Raw genomic sequence first — 14184 nt, forward strand, 5'->3', positions numbered from 1 at the left:
ATGCTCAGTGCAGAGCCCAAGGTGGGGCTTGATCCCACATGGATCCTGGGATCATGGGCCAAGCCTAAACCAAATCCAGAGTCAGACACTCAACCAACTGAACTACCCAGGCACCCCAAGAGATTAATTTTAAAGCAAAACTTTAAATTTTTTTAAATGTTTATTTATTTTTGAGAGAGACAGAGCATGAGTGGGGGAGGAAGAGAGAGAGAGAGGGAGACACAGAATCTGAAGCCGGCTCCAGTCTCTGAATTGTAAACAGGTCTCAAACCCACAAACCATGAGATCATGACCTGAGCCAAAGTCGGACACTTAACCATCTGAGCCACTCAGGTGACCCTTAAAGCAAAACTTTAAACCTAACCCACTGTACCAATTATTTAAAATTCAGATTTTAATGAAACCAAAAGGGATATACTTTACCATTACTCAATAAGTGGTTTTGCCATTTAAACAGCTTTGAAATATCTCAGCCCCATAACTTCACGGATATGAATCCTACAGGATAGGTAAAAAGTATCATATCAAATGCACTGACTCAAGTATCAACCTACAGTTGCCCACTTTCTTTTGACCCCACACAAGGCACTGATTAATAGGCAAAGCTCATCTGAAAGGAAACATTTACAAAATGAGAAAAAAAAAATTTCATGGCCTTTTTAGTATGAGATGGACCTGAATTTATTTATACTCAATATCATTCACTACTCAGGCTTGTCCTAAATGTAACTTATACAATGTATAATGTACAATTTTATAATGTATCATGGATGGCAAATCAGATCTCTACTGAATCTGTATTCTGTGTCAGGACTGAGCATGATCCTAGGCCAACACTAGCCCTATGGGAATACAATCTGGAATCTAGTCATATTATTTAGGCCCCTCCCATGTTGTCTAAAGGTTAAATCAGTTTCCAGCAAAGGAAATGAAGTGGCTCATAACATTACCTTAAAAAGTCCTCTCAGGAAAGTTGGTTCAAATATAGTGATACACACACAGAACATTATGGACAGAAAAACCTAGAAAAGTTAGATGCATGTCACAGTATCCCTTTCATATCCAAAATTTAAAGTCACAAGAAGCTTGAGAGGATTTATACAATGAAGGGATAATGAGGGCCAGGTGTTGGAATGATTGTTATGGGCTTTTTATTTCCTTTCTAAATATGTAGAACTATCTTTTCACCTCCTAGAGTTACTACTGTCTCCAAAGCAAGACATGACCCACAAATATGTTGTCTCAGGAATCTTAAAATTCTTTTGCACCCCAGGGATAGTTCTACTAGTAGCAATGCACATATGCAGCCTTCTCATAGTATTAAACTCTTTCTCAGAACAGAATGGTTAAAAACTAACATCTGAGGGCACCTGGATGGCTCAGTCAGTTAAGCATCCGACTCTATTTCAACTCAGGTCATGATCTCAGAGTTTATGAGATTGAGCCCCACATCAGGCTCTGCACTGACAGCATGGAGCCTGCTTGAGATTTTCTCTTTCTCTCTCTCTCTCTCTCTCTCTCAAAAATAAACAACCATTAAAAAAAACTGAGATCTGGTAAACAAAGTTTTGATTAACTCCATAATAAGGGTTCAGGAAGTATAATTTACTTGATCAACAAACACCTTTCAGTACATCCAGTGAAAAATTAAACACTGTTAAAATCTCTTGATTAATTAAGACAATTTTTTTATATGGGGAAAGCAATTCTAATTTTTAAACTCTTCAGGCTCATCACTGTAAAGTTTTTGTAAGTACACCTACATATGTAGCCTGATCTGAATATGTACCAAATTTAGGACACACTACAAATTACTTTTTTAAAAATGACTTACCTCAATAGGTCATAACTGATAAAAGTAGATTATGTAAAATGAACCAAAAACCTAGTTATTTCCTTTTCCTGGTTGCTTATATTCCAAATAACTGTGAGTTTAAAGTTGTAAAGTACACAACCATACAATTAGTCATTCCATAACATTCCAGTAATGAGAAATACATAGCATTCATATAAGCCTACCTCATATTTATTGATTTAAATTTCTTTTTCTCAGCCAGCCGTGTTAGCACTAAGAAGAATGAAAAGGTCTCCTTAGGGTGAAAATAAAAACTAACCTGATAAAGACAGTCTTTTACCATATCTATACTTCTGGGTTATTTAGCTAAGCCAACAAATCAGATATAGAGATTATACTCCTCATTACTGAAGAGGGCTTAAAAATTCCATTTCTGAAAAGGGAACTAAATGGAGTAGCAGACTGGCACACAATGGCAGTCTCCTGTTGAGCCCAAGATGACTTTCAAATTTTTCTGTCTGCAAGAATGAGTGACACTCAAATTATTCATTTGATCTACTTCGTGTTAGCCCAAGGTACAGACTGGAAACTGAAAAACCCTTCAAAAAAGCCCCTCTCAAGGCGACAGTGATGATCTTCCATTGTTTAACTTTGATTCCTTTCCACAACCACACAAATTCTTTTTATTCTATTCTATTTAGTCCATTCTGCCTTAAAATTTGAGCTTAGAATCTATTTATCCTACTTCTTAAGCTATTATAACACTTATTGACTATACCACCTGTTTAATTCAAAACCTAACTTATGTTGTCAATAATCATACCTGGAGCTAGCACAACAAACATTTACAAATAACTATTATATATATAATCATATATATATAATAACTATTGTATATATATTATATACAAACAGCATCAAACTAATTGCTAGGCTACTATTATGGATTAACCCATCTCATTTCCTATGTATTAGCTCAGCACCAAGTAGTATTAGATTAAGAAACATGTAGATTTTATCTGGACACATACTGTGATCTTTTCTGTGAAAATCTATAGTAGTTTCACAAAAGAGTTTTGTATTATTCATATTTTAAGGTTAAAAGAACAGCTAACAAGTAATATGGTTTACTTTGAAATTTGGGGGGAGAATAAAGACTATAATTTAAATTTATTGATACCTAACATTATGTTCATTCCCATCAACTCTGCTATAAAGAAAAACAAAAGGGGACCTGAGTGGCTCAGTCAGTTAAGCATCCAACTTCAGCTCAGGTCATGATCTCACAGTTCACTGAGGTTGAGCTGCATGTTAGGCTCTGTGCTGACAGCTCAGAGCCTGGAGCCTGCTTTGGATTCTGGGTCTCCCTCTCTTTCTCTGCCCCTCCCCTGCTCATACACTCTCTCTCTCAGGAATAAATAAACACTAAAAAAATTTTTTTAAATAATAAAAATTTAAAAAATAAAAGCCAGGAAAATCTCAGATACTTCATGAAATTAAGATCTCTTCTTACAAATGAAATAATCTGAATTAGAATTGGTATGTGAAAAGTAGCTTTCCTGGATTAAAGTGCAAGTGGTAAAAAGTGAAATCAAAAGAACAATATTTCCTGATGTGAAAATTACATGAAATCTAAATTTCATTGTCCCTAAATAAAGTTTTATTGGAACACAGCCATATCCATTTGTCTATGTAATACCTATGGCTGCTTTCATACTAGAACAGCAGAGTAGTTTCGAGAGAGACTATATGGCCATAAAGCCTAAAATATTTACTGTCTGGCCTTATCAGAGGCAAATCAGTTATTTCTCATAGACAGTTTGAACATAAGGAAAAAGATGAATATCTAAATACATAAATTAACATAATAATGAGGCACTTTTTTTGGACTATAATTAGAAGAATATTTTTGAGGAACAACAGGCTGCAGTAAGACAGGCACTTTACATTGCTGTTGGGAACCTAAACACCTCAACTGGCTCACCTGTTTGTTTTACAAAGCAGTTTAAGAATAGGCATCAGGAGTCTCAAAAATCACTTTCAATGCTATAAAGAATTTGACCATGAGAACATCTCACAACTTATTCAACTATTTTCCTATTGATAGACAGATATATTATTTTCAATTGTTTTGCTATTAGAAACAATGGAGTATATATATCATTTTTAATGAATGCTGTATTTAACATTTTCATATATTTAACATCAATCATCAACTGATGCTAAATCTATGTGAGTCAAACTTTATGAGGAACAGCATATTTTATATAAATCTCAAAGAGTTCCTAGAACATAAATCTAAAGGTGGGCTTGCTGGGTCATAGTTTATGCACGTCTTCAACTTTACTACATATTGCCAAAATGTTCTCTAAAATAAGAATAATTTTTTCAATTCCAACACTTTTCAGGCATACTGACTGTTGCCAGTCTGATGGAAAAGAATGACACTTCACTATTTTCAACTGGATTTCCCTAATTATTAGTAAGATTTCGTATCTGACCATTCACACACATTTCATCTTTTGTGAGGAAATATGTTCCTTGGACATTTTTCTATGAGAACATCTGTCTTTACATTGTTTCTTTTTGTTTTGTTTCATTTAGTAACTTAAAAGTGAATCCTCATCCTTTTAAGAACAAACTTGTCCATTCCCACCACTGTCCCTCCAAGACTCCTTCCGCCTTAACTAGACCCAGTACTCCTCTCACACTATTTCTCTCACAGTGGAAGCCAAATTTTTTTTGTTTTGTTTTGTTTTTTAAGAGAGAGAGAGAGTATGGGCTGGGGAGAGGGCAGGAGGAGAGAGAAAGAATCTTGAGCAGGCTCCACGCTTAGTGTGCAGCCTTAATGGGGCTTGATCCCATGACCCTGGGATCATAACCTGATCCATTGAGCCAAAATCAATAGTCAGATCCTCAACCGACTAAGCCACCCAGGTGCCCCAGATATCAATTATTTTTATAGGAACTCTTGTCATAATTACTTTAAAGCTTTAATAAATTCATATAGTACAAAATGAGTCCAAATGCCGTAGCTTGGCCTTCCATAATCTGTTCTCAACCAACATTTTTAGTCTGTTAATTTCCTACATATACTCCATGCACCAAATAAACTGGACTGTTTTGCCACCCTTCTCATATAGCCCCTGGGCTTTTTAATTCTCTGTCTTGATCTATGCTATTACTAACTCCCATCTGTTTACTGGAAATTCTTCAAAGAAAGCTCTTTCACATAATATAATGCGAACAAATAAATACAGGGAAGAATTTGTGGGGGGCACTTGGGTGGCTCAGTCGGTTGAACATCCAGCTCTTGATTTTGCCTCAGGTCATGATCCCAAGGTCGTGGGATCAAGCCCCACATCAGGCTCTGTGCTGAGTGTGGAGCCTACTTGAGATTCTCTCTCTGTCTCTTCTCTCCTCCTATGTCCCTCTCCTCAATTTGGGCACACTCTCTAAAATAAAAACTTTGGGGGGTCACCTGGGTGGCTCAGTCGATTAATCATCTGACTTCGGCTTAGATCATGATTTCATGGTAAACGAGTTCAAGCCCTGCATCAGGCTCTGTGCTGACAACTCAGAGCATGGAACCTGCTTCAGATTTTGTGTCTCCCTCTCTCTCTTCCCCTACCCCTGCTTGCACTCTGTCTCTCTCTCAAAAATAAATAAAAACATTTAAAAAATAAAATAAAAAATTCTTATATAAAAAAAGAATTAGGAAAAATAAATCACCATTTTGCAACCATAAAAATAAAACTCATTCAACAAGAATCATCAGCTGATGATAAATCCAGAGGGTGATAATTTATGAGAAACAGGCTATTTAACATAATTTCAACATATCCCTCCTGAAACATATAATACGAGTAACTACACTGAAGAAATCAATATACTCTAACCAAGTAATCAAAATTAATATCACCAATAAGGGACATATACCATGTACCTCCAGATTTGATGCCTGAGGAAAGACATTAGGCAGTATTCCAATAAAAAATGCATAACCATGAGGAAACATTAGAGAAATCTAAACTGAAGACATTCTATAAAATAACAGCCTGTGAATGAGTGTCTGGCTCTTAATTTCCCCTCAGGTCATGATCCTCGGGTCATGGGATTGAGCCTCTCGTCACGCTCCATGCTGAGCATGGAGCCTGCTAAGATTCTCTCCCCCTCTTTTTTCCCTCTCCCCCACTTGTGCTCTTTCTCTCTAAAATAAACTTTAAAAAGAATTTTAAAAATATATAGCTTAGTCTGAATTACTAAAAAATGTCAGAAAATGTTATTCAAAATGTTAAATGTGAAAGAACAAGAAAGACTGAGGACATTTTCTAGACTAAAAGCGATTAAATACAATACGCAATTCGTGACAGGATCCTGAACTGGGGGAAAATTTATAAAGGACATTATTGGGACAACTATAAAATTTGAGTATGGATTATAGATTTAGAATGTGTGCTTAACTTACTAAAATGAAAGAGCTTTCATGCTAAGAATACACATATACCACCACCACATTTAAGAAAATACACTGATGGGGCGCCTGGGTGGCTCAGGTGGTTAAGCATCCTGACTTTGGCTCAAGTCATGATCTCACAGCTTGTGAGTTTGAGCCCCACTTCAAGCTCAGTGCTGACAGCTCAGAGCATGGAGCCGGCTTCAGATTCTGTGTCTCCCTCTGTCTCTACCCCTCCCTGGCGCATCGGCACGCTCTAAGAGAATTAAATATATTTTTAAAAATTAAAAAAAAAATACACTGATAAATATACCTGAGAAGAGAAACTGGTAAGACTAATAACGTACTGACAGTGTCAAGAGCAGTGAAGATTACAATGAACAAATTAACAATGCAGGGAATGTTAGCAGAACTATCATCGCTAACCTTACTTTAAGAACAAACACAGAGAGGGGTGCCTGTGTGGCTCAGGTGGTTAAGCATCCAGCTTCAGCTCGGGTCATGATCTCATGGTTCATGAGTTCAAGACCCACATCAGGCTCTGTGCTGACAGCTCAGAGTCTGGAGCCTGCTTTGGATTCTTTGTCTCCCTCTTTCTTTGCCCCTCCCCTGCTTGTGCTCTGATTCTGTCTCTCTCTGTCTCTCTCTCAAAAATAAACATTAAAAAACAGACAAGCAAAAAAAAAAAAAAGAACAAACACAGATATTTGGGTCCTTATGTGATTTTTCAATAAAGGCTCAAGTTTCTAGTACTGAACAGAAAATTGTTTAGACACAAAGGAAATAACTGCAAAATAGTCAGTTACCTATAAAAAATTTAGATTCTTAATTTTTACAAAAAGCATCTAAAAACACACATTATACTGCCTTTTGAATTTTAATGACACTAATAGCTTTATTTAACAAACATTGAATGACTACTATGTGCAAAGCACTGTGCTAGGTGCCATGAAAGATACAGAGATGAAAAAGACATAGTCCCTGCCCACGAGGAGCGTATAATCTAGTGAGGGAGACAGACAAATACACAAATAACTAGAATACAAGGCAGTAAACAACAGAGGGGCAAGTGCTGAGTGTGGCCTGAGTGTGATATAACTAGCCTCAAGGTTCCAATTTGAAACACTAGTGATGTAGCATTGGCTGCTTTGAAAAAAATCCCATCTCAAGATCAGCATAACAGATGTTTACATGGTCATACCCAAGCAGCTGGAGGCAAGAGAATAGGCCAGGTGGAGGTTGCTGTCTGAAACACTGTCACGACTACATACATGGTGCTGATACAAGTATGTAGGGACAACTAAAAAAAAAATACATATATCATCTGTCCTTTGGTTAATGGCTATAGCTACTGTTTTAAACAATATATTTTTATATAAAAAGGAATTTATATAATCCCAGAAAAATCAATTTAAGGATTAATAATAATTCAACAAAGAATCTTGCCATAGGCAATTTTCTTATTTACTAATTGATTAAGACTTTTCTCTAAATATCTATAAAGCTCTGTAGCAATTAAACAGTTAGACATCTAAGTATTGCTGAGTCAAAACCTCTTATGTTCAGCCTTCTGAAGGAAATGGTCACACACCTGATAACCTGATATAATACTATTCTAATAGCAACAAGAAGGCCTTAAAGAGATTTAAGGAAAATAATTTTTAATGCTTCAAATGCGAATGGAATACACGCTGATTAAATACAATTCAGTGTTCTTTGAAAATACCTCAATGACAGCATTTGATACCAGTTAAGGCCAGCAAAATTGAAGTGAGGAAAATATCACACGTACTGTCTTTCATTGGTTTCATATATCATTGCCTAAGACTATGGCAACTCAATGTTTTCTTTGCAAATTCCATTTATTGGTATTGAACTTTGATTTTAGCTCACATGCTAATAACGGCTGCTGACCTCTTCCTCTTGGTAGTGCTATTTAATATAAATGTCAAAGTAGAAGCACATTTCCTGGCTGCTCTTCCTACTTCCTGAATTGGAGGATTCACTGCTTAGCCTGTTTCCTTCCGTGTGTCACTGTGATCCTGGGACCTCTGCTGCTTTCGCTCAAGGAAACGAGCACGTGCATCTGATATGGATTTATCATCATTTCTTCTTTGCATTTTCTTTAGGACTTCTTTTGAGATTCCATCTAAAAACATTACAAATTAATCCAGCAAAATTTTAGTTGTGAAACTCAGTACTAGAAATGTTAACGAGATGCTCTGATTTTTCAATGCTAACAAGGAAAAAAAAGAAAATTAAAATTTGCCCTTTCAAAAGAAACAATGTAGCATATGGATAAAAAATAAAGAGCATGCAGGCACCTGGGTGGCTCAGTGGGTTGCGTGTCCAACTTCAGCTTAGGGGTCATGAGATCATCTCATGGTGTATGAGTTAGAGCCCCACGTTGGGCTCTGAGCTGATGGTGTGAAGCATGCTCGGGATTCTCTCTCTCCCTTTCTTTCTACCCCTGCCCCGCTTGCTCTCTCTCTCTCTCTCTCTCTCTCTCAATCTCTCTCAAAATAAATAAACTTAACAAAAACAAAAAAAACAAGCATAGAGAGGTGCCTCAGTAGCTCAGTTGGTTAAGCATCCAACTCTTGATCTCAGATCAGGTCAAGAGATCAAGTTTGTGAGATCAAGCCCCACAATGTCAGCATGGGGTCTGTTTGGGATTCTCTCTCCCTCTCTCTCTGCCCCTCCAGTGCTCACGCTCTCTCTCTCAAAAATAAATAAACTTAAAAAAAAAGTAAACATAAGAGCATGGAAAAAAAAAGTCAATTAAAATAAATAAATGGAATAAATGAATGAATGCATGGAGGCCTAAAGAGCCAGAACTGACCCTAATTCAAACATGTAGTACAGTTATACACTGCAACAAAATATTACATTTCTAAAGACTCTTCCAGATCTATTTCTCATGACATTATAAAAGCATAATAAAATTTGCTCTATAAATCGGCCTCAGAAAGCTTTACTGAAAAGCTTTTTGTGTCTATGAGCTGAGAATTAAACTTTTTGTCCTAGTTCAGTACAACTGTTTACACCTCCCAACTAGGGATCTAACGTTTCACAGAAAAATCCCCTAGGGGGAAAAAAAAAAAGATGTTCTGAAGTTAAGAGTCACAAAATTTTATAAACAAAATAAAAACAGCAATGAACTGCTGGGGAGCTATATGGCTTTATGGTTAAGTCAAGTCAGGCTCCTTGGATTAAAAATCCAGACTCTCAAATTATTAGCTATGGGATTTTTCAGCAAATTATTATACACTGCCAGGTATCTCCTCATCTATAAAGAAGGGATATATATTTCCCTCATAGGGTTATTGTAAAAACTCAATGAGGTAATGCAAATTGTTAGCACATGGTAAAAGCTCAACAGATATTGTCACTAATAATGTTGTTGGACAGAGGGATTAAGGAAAACATGATTAACTGGAAGAAAAGAAGGAAGTAAAAGTAAGAAAGTCTGAGACTCATGACAACTCTTTGCATTCTGAGGAGATAGAGACAGAATCTAAGCTTTATAACATTATTTCCGTAATTAGATGGGAGCATAAATATCCTCCCTGGACTTAAGTTACTAGAACAAGTGATTGACTCACCTTTTAGATGCTTTACGTTTTCCTTATTTGTCCATCTCCTTCTTGCATCTTCTCTCACTTCACGTCGGGCCACACTGCTCAAATCATGTGCATTAAATTCATGCAACTTGGGTAACAAGTCTCTCACCCATTCATAACGGATTGGACACACAATTCTTGCGTAGACTTTGGTGGTAACTAATACCTCATGAAAAATGATCCATTCGAGTTTGGTTTCTTGTTCATGAAGCTATACAAAAGAATTTATTTAAGGATGGTAACTAGGTAACCTGTCTTATTCCACGTTAGACCAGCCAAATACTAACAGCCCCAAAAATTCTGAATTAATTCCTATATTCTTCATTCAAACAGAAGGCATGGGCCAATCAGTACCTTTATAGCTTTATGTAATAAAGATATATGCTAGGGATGCCTGGGTGGCTTGATCAGTTAAGCCACTGACTTGATTTCGGCTCAGGTCATGGTCTCAATATTGTGAGGTGGGTCTTCATACTGGCTGTGGAGCCTGCTTGAGATTCTCTCTCAAAATAAATAAATGGACTTAAAAAAAAAAAAAGATGTATGCTAAATATAACCACAAAGTGAAAAGTAGAAAACATTTGTGTATTACTTATTCCCACACCTTTATAAATTTCTTCCCTTTATTAAAAATAAGACACTTAAAAAATAATAGTAGGGAACTTACTGCTGAGGAAGGATGAATGTGGACTGGGCTTCCACGCCCATCCATTGTGCAAAATGTTCTCCCAACAGATCTAAAAACAAAAACAGCAAAAGATAAAGACAAGAACACTAAAATAAGTAGAGAACTAAGTCTAACAATGAACAATTATAAATAATGTGTTCTACCACAAAGAGTGTTATGAACAGAAGTTTAAACTTACTGAATTGTCACTATAACTTCTCTACCAAGCCATCTTAAATAATAATACATCTTAAACAGTCATTTCAGTTAAGTACATTTCTTGTTAATAAGTATTAATAGTAACAATAATATCGTATTTGTGCTTTAACATTTCCAAAATGATTTTGTAATAAATCCTCAAAACAACCTGTGAGTTTGGAGAGCAAATTACTTTTATTAAGAGGTCAAAACAGAGTCAAACAAATCAACTAGCCTTCTTAAGGTCACACAGTTAATGTATGGTGAAATCAAGTCCCAAACATAGGTCTTCTGACTTAAATCTTTATATGATGCTATATCTCTCTTTAAAGGGATAGTTTTCATTATTCTAAAACCTGATAATTAGAATATTACACCTATCATTTCTGTAATTCATGTTCTTAACTTCAAATTATTATCCTCTTCTACAGTTCCCTACATAAATGTTATTCCAAAAACTTGTCAAAATATTAGCCCTAGTTCAACCATCACCACAGATGATTTCTTATAAATCTTTAGATATATTTCCATTATAACCCAGATCAGACTGCATTATAATTGTTCTTATACTTTGCAGTGCATATGTATTTGTACAAGAAAACACTTTTTTTGAAAAAGAGAAGGAGAGAGAGAGAGTGCACACAGGCAGTGGAGGGGCACAGGGAAAGAGAGAGAGAGAGAGAGAGAGAGAGAGAGAGAGAGAGAAAACTCCAAGCAGGCTCCGCACCCAGCTCGATCCCACGTACTATGAGATCATTACCTGAGCCAAAATCAAGAGTGGGATGCTTAACTGACTGAGCCACCCAGTTGCTCCCAAAAATCTTTTTTACTTGCACTATTTGAATTAGTTCCCAACTTTATGCCCCATCACCCCCAAATATCTGAGTGTGCATAATCCCATAATCAAGGACATTCTCTTACATAACCATAATACAACCATCAAAACCAGAGAATTAACACCAATACATCTAACATACTAGCATCTAATCCTCAGAACCCACTGAAGTTTTATCCAGATGTCCTAATAAAATCCTTTATAGCAAAAGTTTCCAATTCAGAATCAAGTATTAACTTTACCTTTCATGTCCCTTTAGTCTACCTCATAATGGCAGTCTTTCTTTGACCTTCATGATCTTGACAGTTTTTTGTTATTTTACTTATTTTGTTATTTTACTTATTTATTTATTTAATTTTAAAGTTTATCTACTTTGAGAGAGAGAGAGAAAGAAAGAAAGCATGCACGTGCATGAGCATGGAAGTGGCCAAGGGGCAAAGAAAGAATCCCAAGCAGGCTCTGTGCTGTCAGCACAGAGTCTGAGTTAGGCTTGTTCCCACAATTGTGAGATCATGCCCTGAGCCGAAATCAAGAGTCAGGCATTTAACCAACTGAGCCACCCAGGTGCTCCTATTTATGTGTTTTTTGGTTGTTTGTTTGTTTTTTTTGTTTTTGACAGAGAGAGCTCATGAGCAGGGGAAAGGGGCAGAAGGAGAGAGAAAAATCTAAGGTAGGCTCCATGCTCAGCATGAAGCCCAACTCGGGGCTCAATCCCATGACGCTGAGATCATGACCCGAGCTGAAATCGAAAGTCTGACACTTAACCAACTGAGTCACCCAGGTGTCCTCTGATAGCTTTTTTAATAGTAATTTTGTAGTACACCCCTCAATTTGAGTTTGTCTGTTTCAGGATGATTAGATTTAGGTAATACATCTTTGGAAGGAATATCACAGAAGTTAAGCTGTGTTTTTCATTATATTCTATCAGGAAGAACATGATTTTGATCTGTTTCATTACTAATGGTGTTCACTTTGATAGCTTGATTTGGGTAGCACCTGCCAGGCCTCTCCATAAAAAGTTACTTTTTCCCTTTTTCTCTTCATAATTAAGAATTTTGTGGAAGGGCGGCTGGGGGGCTCAGTCAGTTAAGTGTCCAACTTCGGCTAAGGTCATGATCTCACGGTCTGTGATTTTGAGCCCCACCTTGGGCTCTGTGCTAACATCTCAGAGCCTGGAGCCTGCTTCTGATTCAGTGTCTCCTTCTTTCTCAGCCCCTCCCCTGCTCATACTCTCTCTCTCTCTCTGTCTCTCTCAAAAATAAACATTAAAAAAATTTTTTTAAAGGAATTTTGTGGAGAAGTGCCCAACTAATTCCATTTGTCATTAAACTTATAAATTTATTCATTTAGTAATTTATATGACTATAAACTCATGATTTCAGATTTTATTTAGTGGGCTATCTAATCTATTACAATCATTATTTATTTTGATGCTTAATATATCCTATATTTGATCACTTGGAGCCTATTCAAGCTAGCTCCAGTGTACTTCTAACATGGCCTCAAACTTCATTGATCACTTCTTACTTGCTGGCAAAATAAGATGTTCTTGGCTCATCTTGTACTTTCCTACCCCTATTTCTCCAAACAGTTCTGAGTCCTTTATGTGGCAGATGGCTGTTTTAAGTCAAGATCAAGGGCACTAAGTATATTCATTGCTATTATGGTGTTATTGCTCCCAGTCCATCTGAGCGCTAGGATATATTTGTCTATATATATTTACACACATACAAACACATATATTTACACCATAACATCTATTTTATTCCCACATCTATATATCCATCCATCTAACTATACTAAAAACTGTCAGTTCACAATGAAACCATGAAATTCCAATCCAACACCACAGGGCTTATTCTCATTTTCTCCCTTTCAGTACTTCCAACTCCCTTCATCATTATGTGATCAATTCCTTTGTATATAAATCTCCCATCATCACCATTATTACCCCTTTCCCTAAAAAAAAATGCCCTTCCTCACTACACTCAGATTCTAACACCCAACACCAAACACAGCCCGTATGAGTGCCTTCCCCATCCTGCTCAATTATGAAAACTCCACACCAAGCTATCCTTCCTCAGGGATGCCATGCGCAACGTTTGTCTTTCATACTCCATAAAGGGCCACTCCTCTGCAAAAAAACCCTTGTCATTCAACTTAGGTGCTGATATCCCATGCTAGATAGCTGTCCTACAAACTCCCTCCTATCAAACTTGAGCTCCAGTATCCTACTCTGTGCCACTGCAGCTCCCCTGCACAAGAGATGATTATGAAATGAAGAGTCACTGTAATTGATGCCACTGTAATCACAGAACTTAAACTGGCCATCAATCTTTTTTTTTTTAATTTTTTAACATTTATTTATTTTTGAGAAAGATAAGAGTGTAAGTGAGGAAGGGGCAGAAAGAGAGGGAGACACAGAATGGGAAGCAGGCTCCAGGCTCTGAGCTGTCAGCACAGAGCCCGACGCGGGGCTCGAACTCATGAACCATGAGATCATGACCTGAGCCAAAGTTGAACCCTTAATCGACTGAGCCACCCAGGCGCCCCTAATCCATCAATCTTTAGTATTAAAATAGTTCAACAGTGTAGTCAAATACAGTAGTA

At 36.8% G+C, this 14184-nt stretch overlaps 1 protein-coding gene across 1 annotated transcript in view; it reads right to left on the minus strand.

Moving 5' to 3' along the window:
• Positions 1–7109: 7109 nt before the first annotated feature.
• Positions 7110–14184, minus strand: part of DHX40 (DEAH-box helicase 40) — a 47939-nt gene continuing 40864 nt past the window's right edge. The window contains exons 16-18 of the mRNA XM_077745513.1: positions 10542–10611; positions 9857–10085; positions 7110–8400 (exon numbers count right to left, since the gene is read on the minus strand). Coding sequence (XP_077601639.1) covers positions 8261–8400; positions 9857–10085; positions 10542–10611 — 439 coding nt within the window. The 3' untranslated portion in view covers positions 7110–8260. The remainder of the gene's footprint in view (positions 8401–9856; positions 10086–10541; positions 10612–14184) is intronic.

The sequence above is a fragment of the Crocuta crocuta genome, unplaced genomic scaffold (assembly GCF_008692635.1).
Source record: "Crocuta crocuta isolate KB4526 unplaced genomic scaffold, BGI_CrCroc_1.0 scaffold333, whole genome shotgun sequence".
Lineage (NCBI taxonomy): Eukaryota > Metazoa > Chordata > Mammalia > Carnivora > Hyaenidae > Crocuta > Crocuta crocuta.